Below are 17644 nucleotides of genomic sequence, written 5' to 3'. Positions count from 1 at the left end.
AATATATGGTATAACGAAGCATCCAGCCAGTGACTTGTGCAAGCTCGAGCTCTACTGACTTCGCAAGTACTCTTGAGATCAGCATAACTGGAAAAAGTAAAGGCGCGGGCTAATACAAATAAACATGCGGCTACTGCTTGCGCAAGCAGCGCACGTCAGTTACATGCACGATGTATGTACTCCCAGCTACTTTGCAGTATAGTGAATTTTCATAATGTGTTCATGCAATCACTGTAGAAGCATAATAGGCGCGAGTAACTGATGCCTGTAGCTCGAGCATGTTGTTTGTGCATTTCAACGTCGATTTTTGATGTCTCTTATCTCTTGCCTTGCCTCTTCAGCTAAGGTAATAATGGACGCCCTTATGAATCTTATGATAGCTTAAGAGTCCGCAGCATCAACAAGCTCGGTTCTCCATACAAACGTAGTTACGCTCTCATTTTAAAAACGACTTGCTAGATGGCTCTGAAACTTTCTACTTACAATAGGATAAGATGTGTAATTCGTTTATGTAGCTTCAGATACCATAGTTTAAAATACAGCGAATTTAAGTTTTTCATACAAAACTTGTTTTCGCTTTAAGTATTGCGTTTGTTTTACAAGCCGGAGCTATATAAACTAATTACAAGCGTAGATATATATCTCATGTCATTGTATGTGCAAAGTTTCATTACAATCCGACGCGTAAATTATACCTTCAAACGAGCAATTCTTGTATATATATATTTCTGGGATCTCGGAAACGGCTCTAACGATTTCGATGAAATTTCCTATATGGGGATTTTCGGGGGGATAAATCGATCGTACTAGGTCTTATCTCTTTGAAAACGCGCATTTTTGAGTTTTTATGTTTTCCGATCAACGCTCGGTCTCCCAGATATTAGTTTTAAAATGAGAACGAAACTCCGTTTGTATGGGAAGGTGAAATACGGCTGAGCTTGCAGTGGACTTTTAAAACGCTCTAACGCCTCAGGTTTAAAGATAATGTAAAAGTTCCCTATTGTATGTAGATAAATAATACCAGTCTGCTTGTAAGACTGCCTTTTTATAGAGACCGGAGCATGGGCGTAGGCAGGTACAGGCAGGGGGGGGGGGGGGGGGGGGCAGGTGACGTTTCCCGTTTTGTATGGGGTACGTTCTCGCTCGAGAATATTACCCATAGTAAACGGAGAACGTTCTCGAGAATGACAACGCTACCGGGGGCCCAATGGGATTTGATCACCGTCACTCTCAAGCTTAATCTGCTGGATAAAAACGGACCTGTGTGGGACGCTTCTAAGTCATCAAGAACGTTTTCCGTTTTGTATGGGGTACGTTCTCGCTCGAAAATATTACCAATAGTAAACGGAGAACGTTCTCGAGAATGACACGACTCTACCAGGGTCCAATGGGAATTCATCACGATCATTTTCAAGCTTAATCTACTGGATAAAAACCTGCGTCGGATGCGCGTCGTCGACTACCCTCATATTATCTCGTCGACTTCCCTAAAAATTTCTAATTTTTATATCATTATATTCATTATTGCGGGACTTTGCAAGGGATCTCTGTGGGATCTTTGATAAATAACTGTTCTAATATTCGGTCGCCACTCGAGAACATTTTTGTCCAAAAACGGTTCTACAAGAAAACGCAACCTAAAGATTTTAAAATTGAAGGATCCTTTCGGTCATTCTCGGCTCCGTTCGGCTCAGCATTGCTCCGAGCAATTATTAGGGTTGGCACAACTTGACGTCCCTTTGCGTGCACGACCGCAGATAAGATAATGACTTGAATTTTAACAACCCTTTAAGCCGAATGGAATAGTACTTCACATTAGAAAGGGACAGCATGATTCTTCCCTGAATAGCTGTCGAACTTCGGTTTTGTAGGAGGTGTCATTTCTGTACGGTGGTACTATATTTATTCTGCGCTTCCTGAGATTCTAACTTGTAACCAATGCAATCGCTCTTTAAAACACCACCGGACCAATCGCTCTTTACCAATTGAGCTACTGAAGTTTACTAGAACACTGCGAATCTTTCCATTGAAAATTTATTGAAAAAAAAATGTTTTTTTATTTTATTTAGGTAACTATTTTGTTTTGACGATACAGTTAATGGAGTCCCCTAGTAAGTATATTATACCTGTGACAGGAGACCCCACTCTTCCCAGACAACATTTTCGTATTTAAGCAATTAATTTAATATAATATAATATAATTTACTTTAATTTAATTTAATAATTATAAACTAATTTAAAAACTAACTTAAGCTAAAAATATATATTTAACATTATTAACATTTTTTTAGTGTGTGTGTGTGTGTGTGTGTGTGTGTGTGTGTGTGTGTGTGTGTGTGTGTGTGTGTGTGTGTGTGTGTGTGGTGCGTGTGCGTGCGTGCGTGCGTGCGTGCGTGCGTGCGTACGTGTGTGTGTGTGTATGTGATTCCATTCCTTCCTTTTATTTTACAAGGGAGGAGCATAACGCGAACTGGTGAAATTCTTTAAACAATTGTAGTACCTATCGTTTGCAGATCAACTATGTAGGATCAACTAGATATGCTATACGCGTGCGCCCGTGAGGGACAGAAAATACGCAATGCGCCAAATTAAAAACACGTTTTAACAATCCTGACCACATACCAAAAATAACCTACGTAATTTGGTCGGGTTATTTGTTTCCCATCATAACCCATGCTAAAAAGTCGGGCATAAAACAAATGAAACTGTGACAAGGACAAGCAATCATAGCGCTTTCTCTGCTACTCCTACTGAAAGTTCCATAAGAGTATCTCGTTCGGTCATCTGCCGGCTCCGCCATTTCATCTCTATGATTTGCTTGAAAAAAAAAAATACATTACCTAAAAGCCCTTTAACTGCTAGGTTAGAATACCCACGAGTCCATTGAAAGCTAAAATAAAATAGTATTTTAAAATTGAATGACGCGCGTGAATGCATTCGCCAGCGTGAAGAGCCTTCAACGCCCCTTGTGACACTTTGTGAGTCAAGAGTGTGCTTCAATCGAATTAATTGCATGACGGTCTATTTGCAAAAAAGTTGGAGGTAAAGTATTGATATTTCACAGAAGTATTCTTCAAGGGTTGAGCTTAGCTTAGTTAACTCGATTTTTATACCTACCTAGTATGGGAATTTTTAGAAAAACCCTGTATTTTTTTTTAACCTACTTAACAGTTTTTGGATTCGTTTTACTCCGAATCATCAGCACGATCGATTTAAGCCATTCAAAAAGTGTCCCACTTTTAATTGTCAGTTGTGTAACGCAACCATAATAAATAAATGAAGTGAAATAAATAAACATGCTGTATGGAGTGTATGGATCGTTACAAAACTGACTGTTGAGATTTAAAATTGCCGCATAAGAGTACATACTGTAAATTAGTTACTGAATTGATCGCTAGATGTCGCTTTTTAAAATTCAAACTAAATAACGATGTGTTTTCCTAAAACAATGGAGTCAAACAGTTTTCATGGTCAAGTCAGTAACCAAAAATGAAGTGACAGTGACACAGTGAAGTAGTAAAGTAACAGTGTTTCCCGGCGTACGATAATTTGGGCTCCGGTACGTTGTACTTCGTACGTTCCAAAGAGTATTATCATACGCGAATGTACGATAATTTCAGCCCTTAGACGATGCCTCCAAAAGTCTAGTCTTTGAAGCAAAGTATGACACTTTCCTTGCGAAATAGGCTACTATTAGCACCTTTTGAGTGTTCGGCTTTGACGTAAACCAAGGGGTTTACGTCAAAAATATCGAAATTTCCTGTAAACTGTTTGGATCTATCACAACAATACACAAATATAAAACTGTTTTTTGCGCAATTTAGACGAAAATTGCGTTTTTGTTTTATTATACATTGGACATGTAAGCAAATTTTGCAAGAAATTTTGGGAGTAGTGCCTTTTTGATAGGCGTACGACAATTTTTTCATAGGTACGATAATTTTGACACTCAAATACGATAATTCTCTTCCGCTCACCTGGCAACACTGCAGTAAAGTGAACCTTAAAGTGTAGTGTTTAAGTGCGGATTTACAACAGCCAGGTGCGAACTCTGACTAATACATTTTGTATGGAAATTTAAGGCGAAACAGGTTTTTTTATTTTCTAAAAACCCCATATTATAAAACATAATATATATATATATATATAACTTTGACTTACCAAGATAACTCTGCAGCGATTTTTATAGCACAGACGGGCAAGTGTTACCTACTTAATCGTCATAATTTCATAGAAGTTTGATAAAATAACACTTGCACGTATGAGCTATAAAAATCGCTGCAGAGTTATCTTGGTCTGGCTCTTAGAATATTTTAAGCGCGCCAGCACATTATAAACCTACCTAGAGTACCTAGCTATTTACGTCCCTACCTAATCTAGTATTCTGCCGAATTGAGTGCTCATTCCAGACGGGAATGCATCAATTATTCAGAAGGGTCACTTAAATGCTTCAATAAAACAGTTAGCATTCTAAATTTCAAAGTAACGGCGTCCTGTAGCCGTACCACGAGTTGACACTTGACGTTTACGATAGCGACTGCGTAAACTCGCAGTCCATCTCGCTCGCACTGATGTCTTGGTGCGATAGAGAGCGAATGCGATGCCATGCTAGTCTAGTCGGCAGTTATCCTGCTTACAAAGCTGAAAGGATTCGAATCCGGGCCATATTTATTCGGCCGTGTTTATCACGATTATTTGTTGCTGGGTGGAGGGGGGCAGGGAGTGTATTTTCATATACATTTCGTAAGGACCGTAAGTTGTTAGTTTTAAAGAAATCAAAGTAAATAAACTTTTCTGAAAGCCCTCGCTAAAACATTGTTACAATGAGTATATGACATTAAGTTAGGCTCCCTAAATGATGATGTCTCTCTATATCCAGAGGTAAATGTAAACAAAGTGTCCTCGAAATGAGGGGTATTACTTGCGTCTGCAATTAATTAGAGTAAGAAAGGGGCCCGGTAAAGCCGCGTGCACAAGGGTATTCGTTAAGTTTCTTTTATATCAATGTGTTTTATCTTTTTTTTCTTTTTTTGGGATAACAAAACAGTAACACACAGGTTTAGACACAGAAACAGAATATAAAGCGTGAGACCAACAACATCGTCCATAGATGGGGTCCGCTTGGCAACTTATCCCAATATTTGGTGTAGGCACTAGTTTACGAAAGCGACTGCCATCTGACCTTCCAACCCAAAGGGTAAACTAAGCCTTGTTCGGATTAGTCCGGTTTCCTTACGATGTTTTCCTTCACCGAAAAGCGACTGATAAATATCAAACGATATTTCGTACATAAGTTACGAAAAACTCATTGGTACGAGCCGGGGTTTGAACTCGCGACCTCCGGATTGGGGAGTGTTCAAGTATTACTTAACGCAATTTTTAAAGATTTTTGAAATGTAACGCCTGTCCTTACACATATTTTTGCTTTATCCGCCATTGTTATTCTCATGCATTCTCATATTATTAGCGTCCCTCCCCCCAAATTCGTTACGTAATACTTGAACGCTCCCTTGCAAGTCACACGCTCTTACCGCTAGGCCACCAGCGCTTCAACAATAACAACAACAACAACAACAATATAAACGATATAATATAAAGCTAAAATTAACAACAGCTACGGTTACAACATAGGATACAGTAACAAATTCATATTTGTGGTAGCAAAAGTAGTTTTGTATAGATACAGTTTAACTTTGGAACTCCTGGGGCCGTGGGCGGTCGCGAAGCAGGTACAGTGTACTCGTACAGTCACGCTCCGTGATTGTTGAGCCATTTAGAGTCCTAGCTAAATTGGACGTTATATCGCGTCAGTATTGAACAACCAACTTAGAATCCTAAATGGTTCAGCAATGACGGAGCGTGACTACCGTAAGCAAAATTTTCGGGAGCGTTTTTTTGGAATAAAGAAGGGCCCGCTTTGAAACAAACATACCTCCTTGTATTATGTACAGACGAGTATTATTGCTTTAGGTGCCTACCTAAATACTTACTTACCCGTCGCGTCGCTTCTCAGTGACTGGAAATTATAATACATAAGATAAACGCGGCATAAACTTAGTTTTTCCTTTGGGTTGGAAGGGTTTTTTATTTAGAACTTTAGAACAATGTCTTCAGTTTGGCGAAAACATTGTATACTTACGAATATTGCGCTCTCCAATTTCATATAAGTAGCTAGTACTTTATTTATATGTTTTAATTGCAGAGTACAAAACAAACTGTAGGTATCAACTTTCGGCCCGCTGCACTAAACGAAGTTGTCGCTTTCAGATTCACACACCCCAACCAGTAAATAAGGAAGCCTTAGAATCCTTAGATCACATGTAATTGTCGGCCGAGGCGAATGCCCTTTGTACAGTCAACAAAACCAAGCAATATTAGCTAAGCACCTTTGCATACAAAGTATACAAACTTCATATGCATGGTACCTTTTCCCTGCAATTGACTATACTCGTACCTGTAAGGGCAAAGTCGATTATTAGGTCGAACCATAGTAGTCTCATTCGATATTTAATAAGACCGTTAGAGTAACAAGAATAGAGATAGGTATGTATAAACAATAAGGTAAGAGTGAGACAGCGCTTTACAAATAAAAGACACTTCCAATATGTCGTTGTTTCAATAACCAAGTCCTTACATATGTAATATAACTATTATGATATATGATATGATATAAATAAATAAATAAATATTATAGGACATTATTACACAAATTGACTAAGTCCCACAGTAAGCTCAATAAGGCTTGTGTTGAGGGTACTTAGAGAATAATTTATTTATCTCACAATATACAAAATCACTTAAAACTACGCGTGGTAAATTCTTAGGAATTTATATTACATTGTCTATTGGCCTTAGAAACGCTTTAGTGTGGAACAGTCCTACGCTTGGCGCACCTTAAGCACCCCACGGATTGAGCAAATTACTCGGGGTGCTTAGAGCTAATTGCGCGGAGCAAAGAAATGTACTATCTGCAGCTAATTGATACTTTTTCACCGCTGTCGCGCTCGTGGCCAGAACTTTTTTGTTAGGTCTTGTAAATTTAGGGGAGACGATATTTATTTTATAAAAATGTTGGTAGGTTTGAAGAGCTTCTCATTCTAGTTATCTAGTCTCATTTTAATAAAAAAAAAGTAATTGGAATAGACGAAATCCCAATATGAGACAAAAAAAAACGAATTTCCATTGTTTTTTTTTTATGATATAGCAGGCAAATGAGCAGACAAATCGCCAGGTTGTAAGTGCGTTACCGGCATATAAGATAGGAGTACGTTACTTTTCTTGGAGGTTTGAAGGTCGTCTCGGTCCGGAAATACCGCAAGCGACAGTTCATTCCACAGATTAATAGTGTGAGGCAGGAAATTTCTGGAGAAACGCACAGTCGCCATGCCAACTATCTATATAAGTGGTAAAGATGGAATTGTTGTCGTGTAGAGCGGGCAGAATGCGACAGGGATTAATCTGAACAATTCCTCGGAGCACTCACCGTAATACATGCGATAGGAAATGCCATACGTTTTCTTCATTATTTTAGCCTTCAGTCACCTACTGCTGAACACAGCCCGGTCCTGGGCTAGTCTCATCCAGAAGTGTCCCGCGATTTTTCGAATGTCGTCCACCCAACGAGCCAACGGACGCCAGGCGCTTCTTAAGACACGTTTTCTTAATTCAGTGGAAGATTTTATAGGACATAATGCTGAAATTGCGCTAATGTTGTTCAGAATAGACAACTCTAGAAGTCTACCTACTCACCAAATATCAAACTATGACAAAAAAAATCGGCCCAGGTACGACTGATAAGGAGGACTTACTTTTATTACGAGTATATTTTTTTTTATACTACGTAGGTGGCAAGCAAGCATACGGCCTGCCTGATGGTAAGCAGTATTCGTAGCCTATGTACGCCTGCAACTCCAGAGGAGGATGTAATATCAACAACAATACGAGTAGAAGGAAACGCCTTAAACACATACAAGGAGTATATATTTCAAGGTGTATCTTCTCGGGTCAGATGTGTAGGGTTAGAGTCGGCGTAGCTTTATTTGACGTTCATAAGCGCATTGTAATATGCCTACTTGAACAATAAACTATCTTTATCTTTTATCTTTATTTTTCATACGAAGTTGTATTATAAGCGCTTGCAAAACGTCCTACAGGAAGCTATTGAATTTAGAGAAGGGTTTCTAACAAAGACATAAAAGTTGATAACTTCCGCTTTCCCCTTTTCTATCAAAAGAATTTCGAGACCACTTGGCCGAGGTCTCTTGAGAGTTACATGAATATAAGGAATTTCAGCCGATCTATTTTTGAACCGGAACTTACGGGTTTGAGGGTACCTATTCTGCTTCTGATATTTGAGGAAGTCTATGGTAGGCAATGTTCTAGGTAAATTATATTCTAGATATTATAATTTTGGGTACCTAATCGGTTGTAATATTTACATAAGGTACCATTAGACAAATAGGTAAGATGAAGGTATGTATTTTTTTCTACTCGTCGACTGTTGGTTGAATTAAGATTTCGAATACTAAACTATAATTGCGTACTTTTCATGTATGGACTCCCAACTACCTAACTTGACTATAATACCTATTCATTTCGATACGCTGTAGTCAACGCGCTCTCATAGAAAAGACTAAACGGGGGATGGCCGGGCGATGGCTTGCATCTTTATATCTCTACTGAGATACTTACTAATTTTCATTAATTATTTAGGATTTATAGTAAAAAATGTATTATTATAGATACATACATACATATAATCACGCCTATTTCCCGAAGGAGTAGGCAGAGACCACGGATTTCCACTTACTACGATCCTGACTACCTCTTTCGCTTCCTTCACTTTCATGACATTCCTCATACACGCTCGTCGGTTTAGGGTGCTCTTGACCTGGCCTTTCTTCAGGATTTCCCCGATTTGATCAGAGAAAGTCCGCCGAGGTCTACCCCTTCCAGCTCCCTCTTCTACTTCTCCCTTATACAATCTCTTTGTTAAACTTCTTTCACTCATTCTTTCCACGTGTCCAAACCATCTCAACACACCTTTCTCAATTTTTGTCACTACATCTTCGTTCAGTCCACACTTTTCCCTTATCACACTTATTATTTTAGATAACTCGTTGAAAAAATATTGTATATAATTGTGATATAATTACGCTTTTCAATCTCGTACCTTAGTTAGGCAACTCAGCAAGCTTCGTAGCCTAACAGTACTCGACTGAAAAGCTCTCTATTATATAACGATTGTATAAAATACGAATATACTTAGGATGAAACATATGAATTCTAAGAAATGACTTTCGGTCTCAGACCCTAATCTGTTAAACAAAAGGCATTGTTTCCTTTATGCAGCGAGTAGTTCTACTGCTAAAAACAGCGTCATAAGTAAACGGGAACAAGCCGTTTAAAAACCAATTTTACCCTGCTAATTATATGGTTCAAATTCATAAAACGGCCCATTCGGAGATAAGAAGTTATGTTATCTCCAAAAATAGTGCTGTTGTTTTGCAACGCGTGGCTGATTGGGTTTGGAATAAACTTTACATAAATTTGAACCTTAATACTATCACGATAAACGCTTTTAAATGGGAGCTGACCGCTTCGCATAAAAGAAACAAAGGATTTTGTTTAACATACTCGTATTAGGGACCGAGACAAAAACTCATTTCATAAAATTCATACTAAGCAAGGCTCGGAACCGGTTAAGTAAAAACCGGTTTATTTCGGTTTTACTCCGAACTTTTATAAGAACGAGAACGTTTTAAGAACTTTATTGTAAACAAAAAAAAAACGGTTTATTCGACAAGCGACGAAACAGCCGGCCGGCTTGGTGGTGTGCCACGTAAACATAGACATCGGCATAGGAAGAACCCGGTTTTTATTGCTCTAAACCGGTTAATTTGAGAACTGATCTCATAAAAACCGGTTTATAAATAACGGTTTTTCGAGCGAAACCGAAATTAAAAGGTTTTGTGCCAAGTACTGATAACGGTTTGGAAATTTAACCGGTTTCCGAGTCTTGATACTAAGTATACCTAAGCTTAGAATGCTCACTTCATACACAGATGACACCACATTTATAATTGTTAATTATCTACGGTATGGAATCGATCCATGTACAGTCAAGTGTAAAAATATGGGTACACACATACATCTTACTCAAAAATATGTCCCGTAGCATCTTATTCCAGTGTAATAAAAGCGTAGTACCATATTTATGAGACGATTCTCTCGATACATATTTTTGCAGCCGACTGTAACCAGTTGTAAATTCTCACTAGTAGATTTGTCATATCACAAACACCTAACTTATACGGGCAACTTGAAGCAAAAGTATCATAAAATTGCGCCTCGTCTTCCCTAACTCCCTGCGACACTTAGAAACTTCATTCGTTAGCCGCCCGGAACTTGATATAAGAAATCCTACGGTTTGTTAGCGAGTTATGTGAATATTATAATGAAGTCGGCCTATTCAGTTGGAAGTTCGTACTAATGACTAGGGACTTTGAAACTTTTGCGATCAATGCAATTGGATTTTGAAGTAAGAAATGCATTTATTTACATGAATTAGAAAGGTAAGGATATATTTGCTTTTTTTCAACTCATTACACTTCGCGGTATAAGTAGGTACAATATTTGGGTGAGGTAGATACAAAATGAAGTAAAAGGAACAATTTTTTACATATAAATTGGGCACAGTAAAAGCGGATGTCATTCCAGATCTAGAAAAGAGCTCAAATGAAGAAGTCTCCCTACCTTACCCCAACCGCAGTCAAATAACACTAGGCCCTACTCATAGTATTGTGTTCCTGCCGGTGAGTAAGGTTGCCAGAGCTCAACGAGGGGGTGTTGGTTAGGGTCGGCAACGCGCATGTAACACCTTACGGGTTGATCTCGGACTGTTTAGAACACAAAATGACTAATATAATATTTTGCCTATATCCCTTTTAGTCTACATCGCAAACGGTCTAGAACACAAAATGACTACAATTATTTAGACCTTTTATTTATCTACATTTCGTCGGTTTATCTTTACGTTAGCGATGTCGACCGCGGGGCTCCTATTTCTGTGCGGTTTGGCCTTCGGCCATTAAAAGATAACTAACGAACCTAACCTACCTATAAGTAGTCATATTGTGTTCTAGACCGTTTGCGATGTAGACTAAAAGGGATATAGGCAAAATATTACACTAGTAATTTTGTGTTCTAGACAGTCCGAGACCAAAGCCTGCTTACCATCAGGCGGTCCGTATGCTCGTTTGCCAATGACGTAGTATTTTAAAATAGCTTCATCGGACATAGGAAATTGTGTTGGCAAATGTTGATCTAAACAAGCAGTCAAACTTTACACGCCTTTTTTAGGCAGTCGTGTAAAAATAATCCAATTTGGTTGGGTTCTAAGGAAAAAATAGAATCGGGTAATAATAAACATTCAATTAGCCAATTCGTTTATTAAAAATAATCATACATACACATTACATTTAAGGATATTTATAAATAAGTTTACAATGCCACTATTCAACATCAATGTCTATCTTGATTACAATGGTTACGCCTTTAATTTTACATTATAGTGCGTCCACACTGAGCTTAAGAATTCTTTAAGTTATGTTGGTATTCCATCTATCCAATATCTTGGTCCAATGTGTATTTGCGTCTCGCATTTTGCTTAATGACAGTGTGAGACGCAATGTGCATGGGACACAGAAATCGGACAGGTAGAGTACCATTAGTCACTGGCTACCTGTACTTACGCGTAATACATAACAAAAGTACGTAAGCTCTTTATGTACGCATTTTTAGCCATAGATACAAATAACAAGAATCACGTTCACATTTGTCTGAGATGTTACAAGAGTTGTTTTAAGCGCACAGTACGACCTCTGTGCATCTGTCATCAGCCGCGCCACCCCGTGAATGATGGTGACCTGAAATACAATTAAATAGAAATAATAGTTATTTACGATACAAGTGCCAAAAATAGGATATTCGTAACGAGTGGCGATAAATTAAAACACGAACGAAGGGAGTGTTTTAAATCGACAAGAGTTGCGAATTAGCTATTCGCACGTGTATCGTACAAAGTTTTACAGTAAATATGGCTCTTTAAAGTTTCGACATAGTTACATAATGTGCTAATTTACGCACTAGTGCGGAAAAGTAGCACCATATGTACTGTAAATAAATATTATAATACATTATTACACAAATTGACTAAGTCCCACAGTAATGAGTTTAAGGCTTGTGTTGTAGGTACCTAGGCAACGATATATATAATATATAATTATAAATACTTAAACAAATAGAAAACACCCATGACTCAGAAACAAATATCCGTGTTCATCACACAAATATATGCTCTTACCCGGATTTGAACCCGGGACCATCAGCTTCATAGGCAAGGTCACTAGGCCAGACCGGTCATCAAAAATTGTCAGTATAGGTATAACCCATAGATGGTAGGATCGTATATACCGCGTGCACCCGTGAGGGACAGAATATACGCAATGCGACTAAATTAAAAATACGTTTTAACATTCCTGACAACATACCAGAAACCAACGTAATTTGGTCGGGTTCATTGTTACCCACCATAAAAACGGTGAGCAACAAAACACGTCTACGTCACTTAGGACGTTTTAGAAGTAGACAGAAAGGAAAAGATAGACTATGACAAGGACAAACAATAATAGCGCTTTCACTGCTACTCCAACTGAAAGTTCCGTAAGAGCCTTTTTTTTAATGTAGGATCACCAACAGGCAGACATTTTGAACATTTTCCAAAAACGGAATCAACAAAACGTTTCGCGTTCGCTCCGCCAATGAGACTTCAGCTGAAGTGGAGACAATAGGGTTGTTTCCAATTTTTTGAAACGCTTGTATTACGTTCTATATTAACTAAAAGTTGCCCTAAAATTCAACTTTTATACTAAAAACGGCTTTAAATATGTTAAATTAACAAAATATATTATGACGGATGCTTTCGCGCCCAAAACGCTCTTTGAAAATTGTGTGACGTCACAGTTTACGGTTTGACACAACCTTACAAACGTAGAAGATACGAACTGTCAACTGACATTTGTCATTTGTTGTTTATTGCCTAACTGTCAACAGTGTCAATCAGAGAGTTGTGACGTCATCAGAATCTTCCAAGACGTTTTGAGTTTGGTCACGTGACGTGTGCCAAAAGATATTTTAAATTCAATATTTACAAAAATATGGTCATTACAGGTCCCCGAAAAGTAGTTTAACATGTTCTTATAATCCAAAAGAATTTATTGGGATACAATTCTGCCCTAAGATTTGTAGATGGAAACAACCCTATTGGAAAGTACAACTACGGAACAAATGAAATAATTAAATATTAAGTATTTTTTTATGAATTCCCCTAATTTTACCCTTAAACTACTCCATGCTAGAAGAAATCCAAAATTTACCAGTGAAATTTGAACCTGTGACGTAATAATAGACTTAACCCCTTATTCATAAACGTCTACTAAAGTTGACAAGCCGTTAATAATTGTTTGTCCCTTTCCGACGTATTTGTATGACGGAAAGGGACACACGATTATTAGCGGCTTGTCAACTTTAGTAGACTTTTATGAATAAGGGGATTAATGTTCGTTGTTGCGTTTTGTTGCCAGTTTCGGAATATAAGTAATTACATTTTCATCACACATGCTCGAAAAAGATCTTATTTCACGCAGGTGTGCTGAAGAACAAAGGCCTATTTTGTTCCCGCGGGAGTTATGAATTGTGAAATAAAGCTATAACTCCCTAGGAGTCCCTAGATTATGTCACTTATTCATACAAACCAAGTAGCACAAATGAATTTTACTTTTAAAATACTGACGTTTATAATTAAATATTTTTGTTTATGACGTTTAAAATTATTTAATTTGATCATTTAACAGCTGTTTAAAACATGTTTTTAAATAAATTTCAATCGTGGCTGAATGCCGAACAAGTCTGAGCCTTCGATACCTCACCCAGAGACATGTCAGTCGCTTCGCTTGACAGACAGATGAAGTGTGCGAAAGGGAAGCCATGACGTATATGAACAAGCCATAAGTGCAAAAGAGGCAGACTACATATGAGAAAACGTAACCAATTTTGAGTTCGAAGGCGGCCGAGGCGGCCAAAATCATATTGCCGTATTTTTTAACGTGAAAAATATAAAATGAAAAGTATACATTAAGTAATTTAGTGACGATGGTGTCATGTTGTGTGCCGGGTTGTAGTGTTTCAGGGCCAAAAAACCCAGGAAAATACTCATTTCACAGGTAATTATGATATTCCTAGCGAAATTTTCGTAACGATATTTTATCAAATTAACAGCATAAAAAGTGTAAAAAACCAATTATAACAGTTCATTAGAAGTTTTTCTTCAATTGTGTGTTAATATTTCATCATATTAGTCAATAATTTAGAATATTTTGTGTAAAAACCTAAACTGTTACTTTACGCTAGGGCTTGACAAAATGTTGATATGACTGTATCGATAACTTGTCGGTATATTAGTAGGTATGGAATTAGTTGTTCACAAGACATCATTAAGATATTACCTTTATAACCGACTTAAAATAATAACGATTGTTATAATACCTTTTTTGAACGTGTACATGTTTAGTGATAAATTTAAACTTCACTTTCCAACACAGTACTTACATTTTAACCACTTTTCCACGGCTTTGCCGCCAACACAAGGAAACACAAGACAGCGTATACACATCCAACCCAAGTTGTCAGCAGGAAAAGGCGCGAAATTCAAATTTTCTTTGGTAAGTCAACTCTTTGTGAACACATTTTCAAACAACTTCAACTTTATCATTTTCAACTTTTTCAAACACATTTGAAAAAGTAGTCGATAAAGCAGTTAAACATCGATAGATTATTAATATGTTGTAACATGACATCACTATTTTTGTTCGCACATAGACAATTTACGCACACACTTGCATTTCATTTTTGGTCACACTTTCCAAGTTTGACAGTCGTTCTATACTATCCTATTTCTATGACCTCACCTGACAAGAAATTACAAAATGGCGGACGAATGTTTGATATGTCACCGTATTTAACAATTATTTTAAAGTTTTGTTTTGTTGCGGGTTTCGGAATATAAGTGATTACATTTACTTACGTGTTGAAGCTGGGCGCGGCTTGCGCGGGCGCGCTTTGTTGCGCCAAGTTCCCGAACGTGAGCGTGTTTTGTGTCGCTAGGCTCTCGAACGTGGCGTTGGATTGTGTCGGCGAGCCGAATCCTGCGACAAAATTAGAGGTTAGGAAAGCAGAAACTTAAATATGCACTTGGAGAAACAGATTGAGAAATTGGGTACTTGACACATGTTGAATATTATAACAAAATATAGCTAAATGGATCGATAATAAGTCATCCATTTAAAAAAAAGTGGAATTTAAAAAGTCATATTCAGATTATAAAAAAATACAAGGCTTAATATTTTTTTAGACCATTCGATTCCTTAAATTTTATTGAAAAATTAATTGTACAACAACTATATACATAAACGCAATATTTCAGGGTCTTTGCTGGCAGTACTGGAAAATCTTAATGTTTCTGCTTTGTAAGTTCATCTGATTTCATATATATATATATATATATATAGGTATGTATATGTAAGTATATGTATTTGTATCAATATTATTAATATATATGTATGTTTATGTATGTGTATTTTTTATGAATGTATTGTGTTCGTACATGTATCAATTGTATCACCTATACCTATGTTTTTGCACCGCCTACAACTTATCTGCTTTGCCTAAAGGTTGACTGGTAGAGAATGCCTTACGGCATTAAGTTCGCCTATTGTACAGTGTGTTTTCTTATGTGCAATAAAGATTAAATAAAATAAATAAATAAATAAATAAGATAGGAATTTTCTTGATCTTCCATACATTCAGGACAGACTAATGTAATGTGACGTCACATTACAATATCATTTTGTTAGAGGCGTTTCAATCGTCGAGTGCGAGCGTCAGATTTCAACTCTCATTTCTGACCTCTGTGTTGCCTAAATGCTATGAGTCCTATATAGACATTTGATCGTCAGGAAAATCAATATCAATTGACATTATTTACAAAAAAAACTGTCAAGTAGTCAATTGAACATTGCCGATTCTAATATTTTTTATTGAATGAATGAATGATGCTTTTATTCGAAACAACAACATTAAAATAAGCTTAAATCGCAGTCATATCATAGCACATGAGTAGTGTTACGATGCTGATTTTCAGTGTACCCATTGATACGTTAAACAAACAAAACAATACAGAAGATAAATACAGAACGGAAGCAGAATACAACAGAATCTGCAGCGGACATTGTAATTTATTTATAAGAAAAACGATTCATGTTTATTAATAAATTTATACTTATACCATACATAAATGGTCCTTAGACGCCTGAAACAATAGTGTTTCATATAATCGTGATATAATAGATCTTTACAGTACATATGGGGCTACTTTATAGCACTAGTGCGAGAAGTAGCATATTATGTTACTATGTCGAACATTTAAAGGGCCATATGTACTGTAAAACGTTGTACGATACATGTGCGAATAGGTAATTCGCAACTCGTGCCGATTTAAAACACTCCCTTCGGTCGTGTTTTAATTTATCGCCACTCGTTTCGAATTTCCTATTTTTCGCACTTGTATCGTAATGTACTATTTCAGTCGAGTATCGAGTTTAGGACGAAGCTTGCTGAGTTGCCTAAGTAAGGTACGAGATTGAAAAGCTTGATTATTTCACTATTGTGTACAATACTTTTTGTACGAGTCATCTAAAATAATACTTTTTTTACTGTCAAACCTAAATAATTAATAAAAATTGGTAAGTATCTCAGTAGACAAAAATGTCATACAAAAGACATAAACGCGCGACTATTGTCGCCCGTTTAGTCTTTCCTATGGGAGCGCGGCGGCACGTGATTGGTCAATTTTTTTATACATAGTTGATTACAGCGTATCGAAATGAATATTATAATCGAGTTGGAAGTCCATAGATGAAAAGTAAGCAATTATAGTTTGGTATACGAAATCTTAATTCAATAATTACAGTTTTATAACGAGCCCATTGTGTCCCACTGCTGGGCAAAGGCCTCCTCCCTCTTCTTCCACTCATCCCGGTTTTGAGCTACGACCGACCGACCGACCGATTTTAGAAATATTAAGGTACCTGTAGCGGGCGCTGCACTCCCGAACACGCCGCCGCCGGGCGAGCCGCCGCCGAAGGCCGCCCCCCCGAAGGCCGGCGCGGCCCCGAAGGCCGGCGCGGCGCCGAACCCGCCCGGGCTCTTGCTGAAGCCGCTGAACGACGCCGGCGCACCGAAACCGGAGCTGGTCGGGGAGCCGAAACTAAAAATTACCGGTATTTTATGTATTGGGGACCTTTTACATCTCCAGATTTAATGTGTTTTTAACCATAGAGACTATACATCTCTATTGTATTGTAGTAATTATTTTTTTTAAGATTATTATAATGTAATGTTTACCCAGGTATTGGCTGTTGTATTTATAAAATGTTGTTATGTATTTTTCATGTCACTATATGATGTTACTATAAATGTTGTATTGACTTGTAAAAGAGCCCTTGAGGCCTACTTGCAGAATAAATTT

General features: G+C 37.5%; 2 protein-coding genes across 2 annotated transcripts in view; one reads left to right on the top strand and one right to left on the bottom strand.

The window, feature by feature from the left end:
* LOC133522371 (evolutionarily conserved signaling intermediate in Toll pathway, mitochondrial) overlaps nt 1-17644 on the top strand; it is a 28217-nt gene that overhangs the window by 8633 nt on the left and 1940 nt on the right. The gene's annotated exons all lie outside the window — the stretch shown is intronic.
* Nucleotides 11435-17644, bottom strand: part of LOC133521764 (nuclear pore complex protein Nup214-like) — a 52210-nt gene continuing 46000 nt past the window's right edge. The window contains exons 27-29 of the mRNA XM_061856832.1: nt 17205-17383; nt 15143-15263; nt 11435-11927 (exon numbers count right to left, since the gene is read on the bottom strand). Coding sequence (XP_061712816.1) covers nt 11897-11927; nt 15143-15263; nt 17205-17383 — 331 coding nt within the window. The 3' untranslated portion in view covers nt 11435-11896. The remainder of the gene's footprint in view (nt 11928-15142; nt 15264-17204; nt 17384-17644) is intronic.

Source organism: Cydia pomonella, chromosome 10 (assembly GCF_033807575.1).
Source record: "Cydia pomonella isolate Wapato2018A chromosome 10, ilCydPomo1, whole genome shotgun sequence".
In the NCBI taxonomy this organism is placed as follows: Eukaryota; Metazoa; Arthropoda; class Insecta; order Lepidoptera; family Tortricidae; genus Cydia; species Cydia pomonella.
Note: the sequence above shows the minus strand (reverse complement) of the source record. Positions and strands in the feature narration are given on the sequence as shown.